Raw genomic sequence first — 16,741 nt, 5'->3', positions numbered from 1 at the left:
GTAATTAGCGAATGCGACATCAATGAAATTAATAATTCACGCGGGGCCACAGTATAATTTTAAATTACACCTGAATTGCGCGCGCAGGGACATTTTTAACGCCACGTGGTGAGCAGCGCCACACTTATCAACTTTTTATTGACGCATTCGCATTTGAAAAACGCTGCGAGGAGTTCCTCCAACATTTGTTTTTCTCTCGTGTCCCGTGCAACCTGTCGAGATAACGAGCGGTCAGTCCTCCGGTACAACGACAATCTTAATGATAATTTTATACCGGGAATTATTACCTGGTCGTAATAAGCGGACACTCGATTATAGGCGCGCCTCGAAGCACGCGTCACGTCGTCCCCATCGTGTTTGTAACTTGAGTGTATTGTGCAAAGATGAAGATAGCCAGAGCGAATTCATTAGAACGATTGTTAATTACGGTCTCGAATGACACGCGGGAGCTGATCAGGGGAGGAAGGGAGATGGGAAAGAAGGAACGACAGCTGTCTCTTATATAGGGTGGAGAAGAGATAGGTACCGATTTTTTTACAACTCGTGCTGTTTCGCACGCGATACGCCGCTGTGTAAACTGTCAGACGATCATGCGTCAAATCGATAAACCAGAACAATCCCCTACAACGCAGACTTTCAAGAGATGTCCTAAAGATGTTTGGAAGATATATTTACGTTAGAAAAGACGTTCCTAGGATGTCTATTGGATAAAATGTATTGTGTAGGATAAGAAGGAGTTTACTCACTTGCTAGTTTCGAGACTTGCCGAAAATGTGGGGACCATCGCGAAAAAAGAAATAAGGGCAACAAACCTCTTTATAAATCGGTGTGTCGTTATCATAACGACGAAATCGTTATGATCTGATTAAATTGTATACTCGCGCACGGTAATTAAGCGGTGGGTTAGGAAGCGAAAGATGAGCGCCCTCGTTAAAGAATATGTATCCTGTCCCTGTCTCTTTCTCTCACTATGGGTCGTTAAAGAATTATATTATTATTCGATAAATTGTGGAAAGAATCCTGGCCGTACCGCCGTTTTACGATCGCGAGCCATTAATGTCTTTGCGCTGTGCATGGTACGTCGTAGCGGCATGCACGTGCAGACAGTCAGACAGTCGTAATAATGATAAAGATCCAGCTATACGTGTCGTCAATCTCTTGACGTAAGAAGGAGAGAAAGAAAATGATCATTGGTTTAGTTGCCATTCGTGCATTTTTTTTTCATGGATCTTCTGCTGGCTTTGCTGATTTAACTTGAAACTAATGCCTGTTTTATAAATGCAAAAAAATGTAGGAAAAACGTCAAGAGCGTTGACTTTTTCTGAAAGAATCTTTTTATGTAGTTATTTTTATTCTTGTCTAATCCTTCAAAATAAATCACGAAGTTTTTATGTGAAAATGTTTGAAAAAGACTAGCTTGTTTCATAATTAAACGTTCATTATTGTTATCAGTTTAATATCAATTCAGCTCTTGGATTGATAAAGTTTGAAGTTCCTGTTCTCATGTAACTCGAATGCACAATAATTCCTTTGGATATCCCGTAGGATCTATCCCCGAGGGAGAGGGCGAGAATGGGATTATCTCGAAACGCGAAAACGCTCTTCGGCATATCTCTCCGCGCGAGAGTTCGAGCGAAGAGAACTTTAGCGTTGAGATATGCCGTACGACGAGATATCGGTTACATGATCGGCCGACGTAAGATTTAATGGAAATCATTCTGGCGGTTTTTAATTGCAATGTCAATGGTTTTTATTTTATTTTATAGGATACTATAATGGAGTTTTAATAACTAAATTTATATATTAAACTTGATAGAGTAATGTGATGTTATTATCATTTCACAAGGTGAACATCTCAAATGTCGAGGAATACCAAAAAAGCCAGATTCTTTTTATTTTCGAAATTTTATAATAATTATAATAATCACGAATTCTTTTGTCGTGATTTTGTTTTTGCTTTAATGTAGTTCGAACAAAATTTATATAGTAAATTCATGAATTAAAAATAAAGATACATTTGTTGACATATTTTACGAATTTTTATCCGAGTAATTTTCAAGACGAGATAAATCGCAAAATCGTTTCACTCAGTGCTGATGCGCTGTTCGTGCGAAAATAATCGGCAGAGGAGAGACGACTTTGCGTCCCCGATAAGACGAGACAAGAATCTTCGATAATCTGCCAATGAAGCTGTGGACAAGAAACCCGACGCCCACCTACGTGCGCCGGTAGTTTTAGTGCGTACCGAACTCGAAGACCTAGCTGCTGCGATCTAATCCTATTTTCGTTAGATCCGTTAATGGTTAATGGGAGGCAAAGTGGTCAGCGACCGGAACAAGGGCTAAGTCCGTCTTAAATCCCGTAGGAGGAGGGAAACCCTTGTAGCCCTTAGCCAAGGACCGTAATCCGCATGGGATAACTATTGGCTGTGCTGTTGCTTCGCCGAGGCCAAGTCAAACTGTGCCGAGTGCGCGAGAAAGTTTTAATTATTATCGGCAACCTGGCATTCTGTAAATTTCGAGCGATAGGATGTGCTTATTTCGTGGAAAGCATGGAAATTGAATAACCGTGTGCGCGTTAATATAAGCGTAATTGGAGCAGTACATTTCGTTCACTAAAAGTTTATACATATATGTATATATACGCAATGGAATTTAATTACAATTTTTACAATTATAACAATCTGTTTTGATTATAATATTCTTCGAGAGATCGCGAAGGATATGGAGATGTCGTTAACGTTGGTCGACAATTGAAATTCAGCGGACGGTATCTCCCGCAAAGGACTTATACCCGGAGGACAGAACTAACTCGGGATATATACTTAATCATTATTCGGCTGTAATATGCAAGGGTAGAAACAACAATATTCTCGTTTCCAGCGGTTCAGCGCTCCCGCGGCGCCCCGCGTCTTGCGGCGGATCTTCTCGTAGGCAAATAGTGCAACATCGGGATTAATGAGGATTAGGGTGCGAAATTTATGAAATTCGAGTTCGCTGTTAGCCGTCGACGGACTTTGGATCCCTTTGAGAAACACGAAACGGCTAGCATCTCGCATCTCGAGATTGCGTAATTAAGATGCACGTGAGAAAAAGACATTTTAAGGAAACTTTTCGAGGGGGAAACTTTCTTCAGAAGAATCGTAGAAGATACGCAAAACCATACCACGATGGGTATCACGATGCAAATAAGAGAATGCCAGACGCGCGATCCCCGGGGCTGTAAATTACCGAAATAATCCGGCGGTTAATTCCTACCCGCGCTTTATTACCGCTCTTGATCCGTTAAAATTAAATTCATAAATACCCGCCGATCTCGCGTGCGGTCTCGAGACCCCGGGTCTCCTTCTCGTCTTGTCGTTCGTAAATATTTCATTCACCCATGAAAGTATCGTAACGATCCCGATGTTAGACATTTCCAACAGGTCACGAAAAGAAAAGGCTGGTGTTTCGTAGGTGCTAGACCAGGCTTGTACACGAAGGAGAGAGTGAGTTGTAACACGAAAACTACATTATACTATTCAAACGATTGCGGGCCACGCCAGGCAAGTTGACATTGTTGTTTCTAAGGGTCGCCTCAGGGCCCGGCGAATATCTTAGCGTCGAGTATACGCAACTACGTAGAGATATACATTTGCCGTGGATACGTGTGTACGTGTATATTTATATGTATGCACACACATAATATCTTTGCTTGTGCGTGCCCGTGTGTACACCACGTCGTGGTACAAGCCCTCGGGGGCTGTGAACGCTATACCACAGCCTCTCTCTCGTCTTCCTGCGACCGTATATATATAGTAATCAATAACCATGAATCGCTCCGGTAACAGTGCCATGCACGTTCCGTTGCACCGTTATTGTTACTATGCGAGTGCTCGCGCCACCGTGAAAATTATTATCGCCAACGATCCTAGGTCCGCTTGAGCCCGCTCGCGATATCGTTCGCCGTCCGGTGAGAAACTCGTAAATCGTGATGAGCGCGGCTCTCGGAAATGTATTCGCTACTAACACTACCGAGTATCGTAGTCGAGAAATGCATATGAATATGTATACGTAAAAGCGTAAGCGACTAAAAGCGACTTAATTATTTAATTACGGAAAGATCTAAAATGACATCGGAATAATTTGCCAAATGTTAATTACATCTTTTATTCTTTTCATATTTTTCATCTTTTTATACGGTATATTTTCATATAATATTTATCACTGAGTATTTTCTGATACTCAAGAAGAATGATTTAGCAATGCAAATAGTACACGGAAAAAATGATGTATTAACAGCATTGACCGACAGCAATCTAATTAAAAATAATTTCATTGTCAATGACAGTATTAAAGACAGTATTAAAAAAATTCACCATGCTTCTTGTTTTACTAAAATATTATATATTTCATCAATACTGTTATTGAATCAACAAGATCATTGAATTAACAACATTATTTTCAATTAGACTGCTGTTAGCCAATGCTATTAATACACCTTTTTTTCTGTGTACAAAAATGTAATATTAGTGTAAAATATACCGTATATAATTCAGCCGCTATTTATATTTCTCTTAGACGTCAGATTCGGTAACGAAATTGACCGACGTACAGTCTCTCGTCATTAATTACCACCTATCTGTCGTGGTTAAAGTAGTCTCGCCCGTAGCGGTGAAGAAAGCGCGTAGGGCAGAATCCTGTTTCGCAAGCGGCTGAATACGACCGCTAAAATTAAAGATATAATTCTCGGTTTATGAGCCGGGTCGCGATTAGGGCTCGTCTAATTGACATAAGAATGATAGAACGGGCCGGGCTTTTATAACCGAATGGAGCGGCGCGGCGCGACGCGGCGCGGTGGAATCATTTCCTTACGAGGAAAGCGAGTAAAGCGCTTTTCACCACGGCTAATATTAATCCCTGCAATTTTAATGCTTACGACCCCGTAGCCAAATTTCAATAAGGTTGCTCCTCCCTCACGGCGAGGAGCGCCGGGCTCGCATAATTGATTTCCAGTTTTTTTCCATCGCGCGACAAACTTTTCCAGTCGTCCCTTGGCGAAACTCACGCCACTATGCGCCCGTAAAAAGAACGCAAGATCTGAGAAAAGGTATTTCGCACATGACGTAGCATCTGCCTCTAGGCAAAGAATAATTCGGACGATGCGACGCGTGTGTAGCGACATCGAACACGAATATGCTTTTAGGCAGGTTGTATTATACATATATCAATCGCGAATTGATTTTACATAGTTTTGTATGAACATGAAATTATTCACGAAGCGTAACACGCGACGATCAGGGAAACAGGAGCCGATGTACTCTCGAGATATTCGTCGCGGCATAGATTTGAGAGGCGTTTTCACGAGTGAGAGAAAGATAAGCGAGCGAACGGAGTAATCGTTAAAGCATCTCAGAATCAAGTCGATCCAGAATAAGCCTCGGGGTGGATGCAAGGGCTGGTGTTTCGTCGACGACGATCTCTAATAAAGTTCAATTATCCCCGGAAACGTTTGAGAGAGAGAGAGAGCGGACCGGAGGGGGGGTGGGAGCGGGAGAGCAGAATGTAGAAGATACGGGAAAGGGGGTAACGGGACGGGGCGGGGCGGAGGGTACCCAGGGCCGTCGAGAGAAAGAGAAACCGGGAGAGATGATAATCTAAACGATCGCAAAGTGGGCTGCAGAAACGCGCCGAAATTGGCAATAACAGGGTGGCGAGGGGATAACGGGGGCTAAGAGGGACGAGAGGGGGAGAGAGGGAACACAGCGCGCGGCGTATATACCATGGGGCCCCGGCGCGAACTTCCTATTCTGGTTAGCATTCAAATTGAATCTTCGTGGCGGCCGGTCGTGAAGAGTTACCGCCGTTAATGGACCTCGCAAACGCTCTCAAATTGCTGGCAGACTGCTGAGACGACGCGGCCCTACCTAATCTACCGGCTTGATTCTCTGTCAGGCTTCATATCTCTCTCTCTCTCTCTTCTCGCTGCTTCAGCCTGTACGTATGTCGCGAAACTTTTTGGATTCTCCACGAGAACCCAGGTCGGAAAATAATTGCTGCTAATGCGACGGTAGCGTATACACGAGTCTGCAAAAGAGTCTTTTAAAAGCTTGCGAAATGCGATAAGCGAATTAAATGTTGTTTCAAATTTTATTATACTTCCCCGATGAGGTATGAAAACGCCACACGTGAAAAATGAATACAGGAGCGAGATAAATGAAATCGTTATTGAACGCGTTTCTTCTTTTGTATTCTCTAAAATCTTTGGAATGGAATCTAACTCTAAAGAGTGAGATCTTACTCTTAACGATTGAGCCACTCTTTTTCAACATTGACTCAATCGTCACTCTTTGTCACTTTTTAGAATTAGATTCTACTCAAAAAATTTCAAAGTGTAAAAGTTTCTTTCTTTAGAATTAATATGTGTGAAGTTAGTATCTCAAATTTATGTACAATTTCATTTATTTAATTCCAATCTACAACGTATAACTTCTTGTTAACAGCATAGCGAAAAATCTGCCAACAGTTCGGCAAGCTGATGTGCGTTACGAACTACGTGGTTCATTGCCCACCAATGTAATTCGAGAAGCCGGCGAGTCAGAGGAAAGAGAAAGAAGGGAGTCTCTTCCGCCGCCTTACTTTTCTTCCGTTAAATCGAATTAGCTTGCTTGAGTTAGAGCCCGGAAACGTTTTACCATATTACCAGTCTCAAAAATAATTTTGTGATCCTCTAAACTCTAAAAGGATAGAATTTTTCCAAGCTCTATAATTCGAGGCTGTCATTTATACGTTCACGTGCTCTTTAATTTTCTCATTTATATGCTTACACTTACCTTAGCATATCACGTTTTGCGACGAGAGTGACTGAAAACTGGTCACCGCATGGCGCACATGGGTTTCTTAGTACCGTTCAACGAGTTTCTGGACTCGTCCTAACGACCCTCTAGCAGAGATTCGAAATGGCTAATTTAGCGCGGTGGCTCCCACGGGAACGGGGGAGTTCTACAAGTCGGAGACGGTGATAGGGAGAACGGGATGAGGAGGGAAGTCGTACGCGAGACAAGAAACATGGACTAAGCAGGTGGAAGCGGAAAGACCAGGCGGGGGATAGAGACTCCATGTCTTAATATAATTCTATTAGAGGTAACTATGCGAGCTCTGGTCTGCCCATCGCCATTGGATTTAATCACGAACTCAGTCAACCGTGCGATATCCTTCCCGCAGCACCTCTTGGACGATGGCAGGTGGATAGAGAAGAGAGAGGGCTGGGAGAGACTCTTATTGTCAAATTAACCATTGACTATAGTTGATTTACAAATCCTTCGCGTTTTCAGAATTTACGGTTGAAAACTTAATCCTCCTTGATGAAGTCTTCTCGAGAAGATGAGACGATTTCTAGTAATTATTCATGAAGAATGGAGACACTCGCTTGTCTTAAGCATTCTCGCGCGAACTAGGTAATCGAGCAATTAAAACTAACGATATGATAGGGGAAGCGAGAACTTGAGTCAGAACTGAATGAACAGTCGACCTTCGTATCCCGGAGGTGGTTCACATTCTCTGGGGGAGTGCATAAGAACGTTTAAATAAATTTCCATTATCTTGTGTGTGTTACAGCCGAGCTGAAAATGGACGTTCTCCGGGAGCGGGAGGTCAAGGACAGTCTGGAGCGGCAGCTACAAGACGAGCAGAAGGTGCGAGGTGAGTACAAGAGTACAAAAGTTTACCTGGTTGAGATCGCGAGAGGAGGTGTGTCCTTCTACGAAGCATCGAATCGAGACGCTCGGCTTACTCAAGTTTACAAGTGGCACCCAATCCGCTCCGCGTCTCTCGCACTTACAGCTTTGAGAAAATTGACTTGGCCGACAAGCAATGCATTGAAAGGCCGAGAACGCGCGATCCGCGACACACGGTAATCTCACGGGCGTGCATCGAGCGCCTCCAGCAGGTTTTCGAAGCCGAAGCTTAACTCGTCGATAAATCAAGAAGCCATAGAGGCACCGCGCCGTAAAGTCTCGCGTCCGTGCGTCCGTCGATTCCTGCGTATCGTATTATTCCACGTTGGGGGTCTCTCGCCTTAACTCGCGTTCTCCATAACGTTTCCTTCACCCACTTTAAACTCGCCCCTGACTCGACATCTTCTAGGCGTTTTCGCGTCTAATGGAAGGCAGGGATCAGGTCGAAGTTTGCGATTGCCTAATCGAACTCATATCAGATATCAAACGGTAATAAAATAGTTACCGTTGCGTGCTCGTTATCCATTTCCTTTTATAACCCTCAATTCCATGCTACTATTCTTGACCCTTTCGTCGAAGTTCTATCTGATGCAATTTCCCATTCATTCATTCATTTCTCTGTAATTCTGTAGCGTGTAATTCCGAACAAGCGCATCAACAAAAACGAAAATTTCCCGAGCGCCATTTATTATAAAAGCTGAATATGTTATTGAGCTCGATGAAATATCGAACGGACAGGTGAGAGGGATATACAGATAACTCTCAATTTACGCGATTAATGCGTTACCTGTAACCCACCATGTAAATTCGAATTCGCGTAAATCAAAAGCTGACATAAGATGAGAGTGTGCATTATACTGTGAAATTGCTGTCGTTTTAATCGAAAATTTTGATCACTCATTTTTCATTTCCTCCGATTTTCCTCGCGTTAAATACGTATGGATTTAGAATGACGTTATAAAAGTACGCAAACTGAGGGAGAGAGAGAGAGAGAGAGAGGGGGGGGGGAAGGTAGCGTAACGGGGATCAGAACTGGATCTTCGGTTCCAGCTTGCAGATATAATATCGCGGATTTTCGAGGCTCGACAATGTCGACGTCTCTCGTCTGACGTGACAACAATGCGAGGCTCGATAAATATGTAAAAGTCGGGAAGAACGGCCACGCCATTCGCTGCTTTACGAAACGCGACGTGCTATTCTATTCAAGAATAACGAGTGAAATAGTCTTTTGGTAACTGGCGTAACCATATGCCTCAGAAAAATGGTGCGGTTAAAATATTGTTCAGTGAAACGCACATGATATACAATTTTTTTTTAGAGGCCTTTTCAAGAGAGATCCGAATTAACATATTTGACATGCGATTCCTTACGATGTTTTACGATTACTGTTCGAAATGACTCAAAATTCGCACAAGATTGAATTTTCGATAAACACGAGACAAATGTTATAGACGCGAATGCGTTTCAGTCGATTCTCAGGAAAAACGACTCGGCGAGGCCAGGCCCTCGCGGTAACACGAGCCTGTGACAACAGCAGTCCATTAGTCAACCAGCTCGGTGTCAATACATGAATATGACAGCCAGTCTCACGGAATATCCTATCCACCCTGTCTCTCTTTCTTTCTCCCTCTCGCGTCATCTTCTATCCCCTGCTTCGTTCTTCCGACCGTAACGTCAAGCGAAACCATTACTCGCCCTATGATATCGCAAATATAGTAAATAGTCTGCCCGCATTGTGCGGCCTATCGATAACTTTATCCGTGTGAACGATATATGTGTATTTCGCTCGTGTATTTCGCACGCGTGCAACATTACGTTATCATTTAAATGGCAGTGTGACGTGAGATCTCCGTGTATTATTATTGATTTATATTTTAATAATATTTAGATGAAAAAATTCTCCCTCTCGATATGGTTTCGAAGAAAATTTCTTTTGCTTATCTCTCTACATTTTCATAGCGACAAGTGTATAATATATTAAGCCAAATTCTCGAAAAATATCGTATACCTATATTTTTTGTATTAGTACTATTATATATGAATGTTTTGTATACTATTATTTTTGAAAGAAAATACTAGAGAAATCTGTAATCAAATACATTACGTATAATATTTAGTATTTTGTATAGGTATGCGATATTTTTGGAGAATACGGCACCCCAGGATGTATTATCCCCACAAAATTACGCCGAGACTCGGGAGACGGAAAAATTCCTTTCGTAAAAAATAATAGTTCGTTAGGAGAAACCCTCAATGTAATTTCGTCTCTCTGCTCAGGGCGGGTCTCGTGGCGTCGCGAGACGTAAGGCGATACGTAATTTCGTGCATAGCGAGCTCGCGGCTCGCAGGATTCTAAGATGATTGATGACCGGCCAGTCCCACAGATATTTACGCAGGCACTTCATAAGACTTCCTCCTCTCATTCGACTAATGACCGTCTTGTAAGAGATACCGTGTCAACTTTTACTGTTCGTCGGCGACGACGGCGAGGACGTCGACGACGAGGACGACGACGACGACCCCGGTGCGCTTTAACGAGGGCATATCCGTCGGCAGTTTTTCCGATCGAGTACCCCACTGCTGCAAACCCCTTTTTCCCGCAGAACGGCGCACGATGCACACGTGCGCGAACCTTCCTTGCCAAGCCATCCGGGGTTTAAAATACCAAGACAGCAGCCCACGCGCGCGCATTCGCTCGGGATTGTCAGGTAAACTCCGAGCGCCAATAATAAAAACGTTTAACGAGTTTAAAAATACGCGACAAAGTGTACAACGTTAATTAATTAGGAACGTTAATGTCGATAAAAACAAATTGCTATTCCCTGGAAATGTCTCGTCAATTCTCGTCATTACGACGTTATGATGAGAGACGAGTGACAAGTGACGAAGGAGGCTTCGCTATATATACTTTTACAGGCAATTTGTGCGACAGAATCGAAATCGTATATACGCGATACGACAGCAAGCGTGTTGAAGGGGGAAAGGCAGCGTTATTAGCCCGTTTAAAGCCCCGTTTGGCATTTCGGTAAAGGTTGAAATCTTCGACCTCCCGCTGGGTGGGTGGTCGTATTATCTTAGCAGGGGTTGCGAGAAATCCGGCTTCCTTCCTCGGTAGTATCGTGACGGCGAGGGAATTGCTAGTTGGATGCGCGACTTTGTCGACGGCGAACAATAAGATGACCTTTCGCAGCTTGTGAATGCACAACGTCTCGTAATTCTGAATGGAATACACGAAAGAGCAACGACCTCGACGTTAGAACTCATTTCCGATTATTATCAATCTTCCGAAAACATTAGAATGATTAAATCTGTTCTTTTTAGATAAATTTCTTGCAGTTCATTTTTCTCTTTTTTTTTCTCAAACGTGAAAAGGAAAAAAAAAGAAAGAGAGATGAACCATGCAAAAAGTTTAGCTAAAAAGAATAGACCAATTATTAGAATTATTTCCATATTTAAATGCTTAAATTCCCACTCATTGAACATTGAAAGTTTTATATAAGTGCTGACTTTTAACGTAATGATATATAAATAGTTAATCTGTTTTTTACTTAACTGTGCATAAACATCGTAGAATTCGAAACGCAGAAACAAGAATGGCGTCATTGTTTTATCTTTGTTTCTATGTAACTGAACCATATGAGGAAGTATCTTATCGATGCTTACGAGGCGCGTTTCCCACGTTTTTCTGGCGCTTACGCAAATGCGGAAGATCGCATTTAGACTTTGCGTTCAGATTCTTACGGAACTGGGCTCTAGGCAAGTACACTTGGCTTGATACTTATCTACTCGTGCTAATATTAATATTAGTATTGAAACGATACGTGCGAACGGACGAAAGAAAAATAAACACGACGGAAAGAAACACGCGACGGCTTCTGGAACTGATCCACTGGCGGATATTCTGGTCGGGCACATATCGTACCATCGAATTAACGAACGACGACATTTTCACGCAAAAGCAAAAAGCTCTCGACACACGTAAACCATCGAAACCACGGTAGCCTGGGAACCGACAGCTGCCTTTGCCGCCGGTTTACATGGAGCTGTGGCCTCTCTGTAATTAGCCGAGCCGTTTGTCGCGAGCCCCGTCGAGAGAAACACCCCTTTCAAGCTCTCCTCCTACATCCCTTCTCGCGGCAATCTGCGAGAAGCGTTGTTAACTAACCTTAAGTTGTGCCGTGAGATTTTCCGAGCAAAGAAAAGACTCCGCGTGATCGTTGTTCCATCAATCATATTACGTTACTAAGCCATGTTTATCGATTCGCTTGTCTCTGGCACTTTGAGAATAAATGAGAAACAAAACTTATATCCGTTGAAACAGTCGTAAAGAAATTACGAACACACGTAGCATGGTATTATTTCGTAGACAAAAACGTTTTCTCAGTAATTCATCGGTAACGCATTCGACGCGAGGTAGTTATCTTTAATGACAAACATTACGCTCAATCGTATCCGATTACAGTTATGGGACACGCTCGATCGAACGAGGCGTCGCGTCGCGTCGCGTCGCGTCGCGCGACTCTGATACGGAATTAATCTCTCCGGTGAAAAAGTAACTGTAACGACCTGCCGACGCGTTATCTCCGGCGTCGTCGAGCGACAAACGGAATTGAAACTGCACAATCAACTCGCCGAGATTTATATACGACTCTCCCCTCGAATTAGCCGGGCCGTAATACTGGGATCGGGTGTCGGTGTAATTGGGACCCGAGGGACTTTCCCGCGTTTCAACCCCTCGGTTCGACCGCCGCCCACGCCGACATCGTCGTATCATCCCCCGTTGTACTTTTGATGCCGTTTGTTCATTTGTTCCTCTGATGTCGTCGCGATGGACAACATCGCGATTGTAACAACCAAGAGAGCAACTAAGAATTATTTTACGCCACTTTGACGATGACTACGAAATATTGGAGGATGAGGACCGTAAAAAGTAGGTCGCCGCACGGTCGATTGGTTCATCGCAAATAAAATTATGAGAATGGCTCAGGTCGATGGCTGAGGATGATTTGTTGTATTTTTATGAGGACAATTATTTTTCTAAATATAAAGAAGACGCAAAGGTATTTAATTATCTTGAAAAAATAATATTAATTCTTCTCTCACATATTTTTGTCCATTTTTCGCTTGCCATCCTCCATGTTGGGTCGAGCAGAAATTTTCATAAGAATTGACAATGTTGATGGCAACGTTCTTATGCGTAATGGCAACTAATTTGCAGCTTTGAAGTGAACGTTTATAGCGATCGACGGAACCCTTTGCTATTCTAGCTACGTAAACCAAGGTAGAAGACGGACGCAATATTGCTCATCCCCCAGTTGGTGATCGACGTGATGCAAACTCGCACACTCGGAAACGTGCCGATGACCATCACCCTCCTGTCGCATACGAAGGAACATCGCGTCTCCTGCATCGAGTATTCTGATTCATTGAATCCCGTGAAGCGCCTGGACGTTGGTCCTGGTCTGACTGTGCAGTGAAGTCACCGCAGTGGACAAACATAGGGAGATTCAGGCGCGCGTGTTGCGCGCATGCCGGAAGCTGGGAGGGGCGTATTAGCTCGTCAAGTGGAATGGGCGCGTTGTCATTGTCAGCAAAATGAGCACGAGGAACATGTTAAGCGGCGATCGAGGCGAAGCCTCGGACGAGCCCGCTCGAAAAAGGTCGAACTTTCGAACGACGATGTCGAAACCAAAAATAACGACGACGATGACAACGAGGAGGTGCTCGTCGTGTTCCACTCCCGAATGCCCTGTATGCGCGCGCGGCCGTTTTTGTAGCATAATTCTCTGTGTACTCCCGTTTCAAATAATGACACGGCAAGAGCGTATCTAATGCACTGTGACAAAGAATTCAAAGAGAGCGCAGAGGAAAGGTTCCACCCCGATCCGTCGTTGATGACGGAAGAGAGAGAGCGAGAGAGAGAGAGAGAGAGAGAGAGAGAGAGAGAGAGACGCGTGAGGGGAGAGGCAAGCAGCGAAAGAGAACTCGCGCGCGAGAGGCGCACAGAGAAAGAGAGAGAGAGAGAGAGAGAGAGAGAGAGAGAGTTTTTTTTGCGCTCATCGGCTTACCCCCTTTGTGGCAGTTTAGCGTTTCATGTCGTATTCCGACTCATTGGAAATTGAGGAATACAGAAGAGGCGCAAAAGGGATACGGCTTTGAGATAAAAAGAACGTTGGGCGGCGACGATGTGCCAGCCAGCAACGAGTACTGTGTAGCGCCACCCCGCGAAAATAAACCCTTCCCTCGCCCAGTGCCCCCCCTCGTTCGCTGATCCACCCCCGTAAAGCAGGAACCGGCGCGGGGATACTGTGGCTACGTCAAAGGTGTCGTGCCGAACTACCTCCGTGTCCACTTCGCAGACTCGACGAAGCGATCATCGGAAAGAATCTAGAAAAGAGGAGAGACTTTTCGCTAGCATATCAATTTATCAATTGAACGAGCTTGCTTCTACAGCTTTGGTCGCGTCGTAGTTGAATTTTCCGAGTTCAGAACCCTAGATTCTTGGCTCACTATCGGTATTCTAAACGGCCAGTCGAGAGCGGTCGATGTCCAGCCGTCTTGCCGATCGAGGTGACCGAGCTCGAGCCCTATGCCCCCGTCTTTCCTCGCAGAACTCAGCGAGGTTACCGTGTGTCCTAGGACCACCACCGAGCTGTACCAGAGTCGAGGAGTTGATGGTGGCGGCTTCAAGCGGAGGAGGGTAGGTGCCGCGGTCACTTTGTGAACTAACCTGGCTTTGCCCGCTGTTTAATTAAGTCTCGCCTAGACTACTCGCTCTCTCCGTACCCCCGCCTCATTCTCGTCCTCTACCACATCGGTAGGAAAGAGGAGAGACTCCCCTCCTCCCCCCCTCCCTCCCCCTTGAATTCACTCGCTCAACTCTCCCCGGTTTCCGTCCGGCCAGCCACGACACTCGCTTTGCCACGACCTCGTGAATATGACACTGGTCTCTCGGACACGCAGCGAGGGAGAGAAAGAGAGAAAGAGAAAAAAAAATTAAATCACACCCACTGTTACGACGCAACCAAAGGGTAACCAAAGCCGCTCTTCCGCCGTCTTCCTTTCGGTCCTTCTCTCGCGACAGCGACACGGACAAAGCCAGGAAGGGTGCCGAGATTCGTTAATAACTACGAATGCGAGAGATGAAAGCGACTGTCGAGTGTCGTAGCACACGCAATGAAGGATAATGAAATTCCACGTAGCAGAGAAACGTGGCCAAAGTTCGTCATCTTTTAGAGAACGTATGTTGATCGAATATTTCGAGATCCCACGAATGGAAATGCGATGTCAAGTCTTCGATACTAATAACTAACCCACGACGCACTATACAGAAATCTAATGAGGTGGTATATACAGCTACCTCCCTCCCTTCGCGATGTGCGTTTTTTCCCTCTATGCGCAAGCCACCCCCCCCTTCTCGGAGGGGGGGAGGGGGGCCCGGAGGCACGCGCGTATGAATTCGCTCGCGCGTAACAGTGAGCTTCCGTAATATAATTGTTAATGCGCTGATGGACCTCGGGCGGCGTTTATGCATTGCGCACGCCGATGTGGCTGGCAGCGCGGACGCGTCGTCGTCATGGGTGCCAGCCCTCCTTACCGTAAAAATAGACACACAGCATCAGCATTAGCAGCGGCGACAGCGACAGCAGCAGAAGCAACAGCAGCAGCAGCAGCAGCAGCCATTACGACACGCCTCGCTCGCCACCTCGCATTACGGATGATCACTGATCGCGAAGCGGAGAGAACGCCTCTTTAAAGAAGTACACGCGGTGTGTGCTCGTCTCATCTCGCGCGCGACACAAAGGGGCTGCTCGCGAAGAGGAATCGTTATCCGACAGCTCGGCTCGGTGTTTGCGTCAGACTTTTTCCTCTTTCACCCTGGGATATCTTCGCGCTATACTAAAGATAACGCACCGATAGCGCAACAGCGACGCGTACACACGTATTTGCGCGTCAGAAATACGCCGGCAAAGGAGTTACAGTTTTCTCGATGCGCGCTCTTCCACGGGAGCAAACCACCCCTTTCTCCTTCGCGCGCGCTCGTCATTCTATTTCCCTCGTCGCTGTAGCATTTTCATACATGCGAAGCTTAATCTCGAACATCGTTACGATCGTTCAAAGTATAATAGTTAAAAAATCAGGTATTTCATTCATATATATTATCCATTTGTTTTCTCTCAACGCGAGTCGGAAGGATAAATTAATAACCCTACCGACTTTTCGATATCATTCTCACAGGAAATTCTTCGGTTTGGCTAAATTCTGAATGCTTCCGAACGGAAGCCGGCCGATGATACTTAACTGGCTGGTGAGGGTGAGGGCTGACATGCCGGAGGGGCGAATTTCTCGGTTACCTGGGCAAGTGTGCGCCGTGCGTAATATTCCCGACAGGGCGGACGGGAAAAATATACCGCGAGAGCGACGATGAAAGAAAGGAATAAAACGGGAGAGCTTATTTACGCGAGGGGGCGCATGAGCGTTCCGCCGGGAAATAGGCGGTGGCTCCGGCTTTTCTCGCGGATTTGTATACGTATGGGCCGCTGTGGTACGCGTGCAGATATACGCGTGCGTACATACTTTCTATGTATACACGCCGCGGCCGCTCTTTCGCTTCAACGCGAGATAGAAGCACGCGATTTTCCGTTACGAGCGTTGAGCTCGGAAACGATTTAGCGCGTGGAGATAAAACCGCCGCGATTACTCTACGCGAGTCACGTTATGCAACAAGAAGTTGAAAATCTCTACGAGATACCGCGGATAACGTCGCGTTAATGGCACGCATGGCAGTGTCGGGTTCTGATGATTAATCATAAACAAACTGCTGCGTGGTTTTTCACACCTCGAACTCGATGGTGATACTGCAATAGTACGTCTGTATTAGATTATTAATTAATTATAACAAATTAGAACTAACAGTGTTATTCTTTTGTAAGCTTTGGAATTTCATAATAACAATGATAAATATTCGTTTTTGTATTCCAACGAGGGAAACTGGAGCTAGTAGATTTAGGGGTAGGTAGACTAACC

General features: G+C 44.9%; 1 protein-coding gene across 7 annotated transcripts in view; it reads left to right on the top strand.

The window, feature by feature from the left end:
* The window catches only part of dac (dachshund family transcription factor), a 207,586-nt gene that overhangs the window by 153,944 nt on the left and 36,901 nt on the right, over window positions 1–16,741 (top strand). For all 7 annotated transcript variants that reach the window (XM_018506307.1, XM_018506306.1, XM_018506302.1 and 4 more), the window contains one exon: window positions 7,596–7,679. In XM_018506307.1, the coding sequence (XP_018361809.1) occupies window positions 7,596–7,679 (84 nt within the window). The remainder of the gene's footprint in view (window positions 1–7,595; window positions 7,680–16,741) is intronic.

This window comes from Trachymyrmex cornetzi, unplaced genomic scaffold (assembly GCF_001594075.2).
Source record: "Trachymyrmex cornetzi isolate Tcor2-1 unplaced genomic scaffold, Tcor1.1 scaffold223, whole genome shotgun sequence".
Taxonomy (NCBI): domain Eukaryota; kingdom Metazoa; phylum Arthropoda; class Insecta; order Hymenoptera; family Formicidae; genus Trachymyrmex; species Trachymyrmex cornetzi.
Note: the sequence above shows the minus strand (reverse complement) of the source record. Positions and strands in the feature narration are given on the sequence as shown.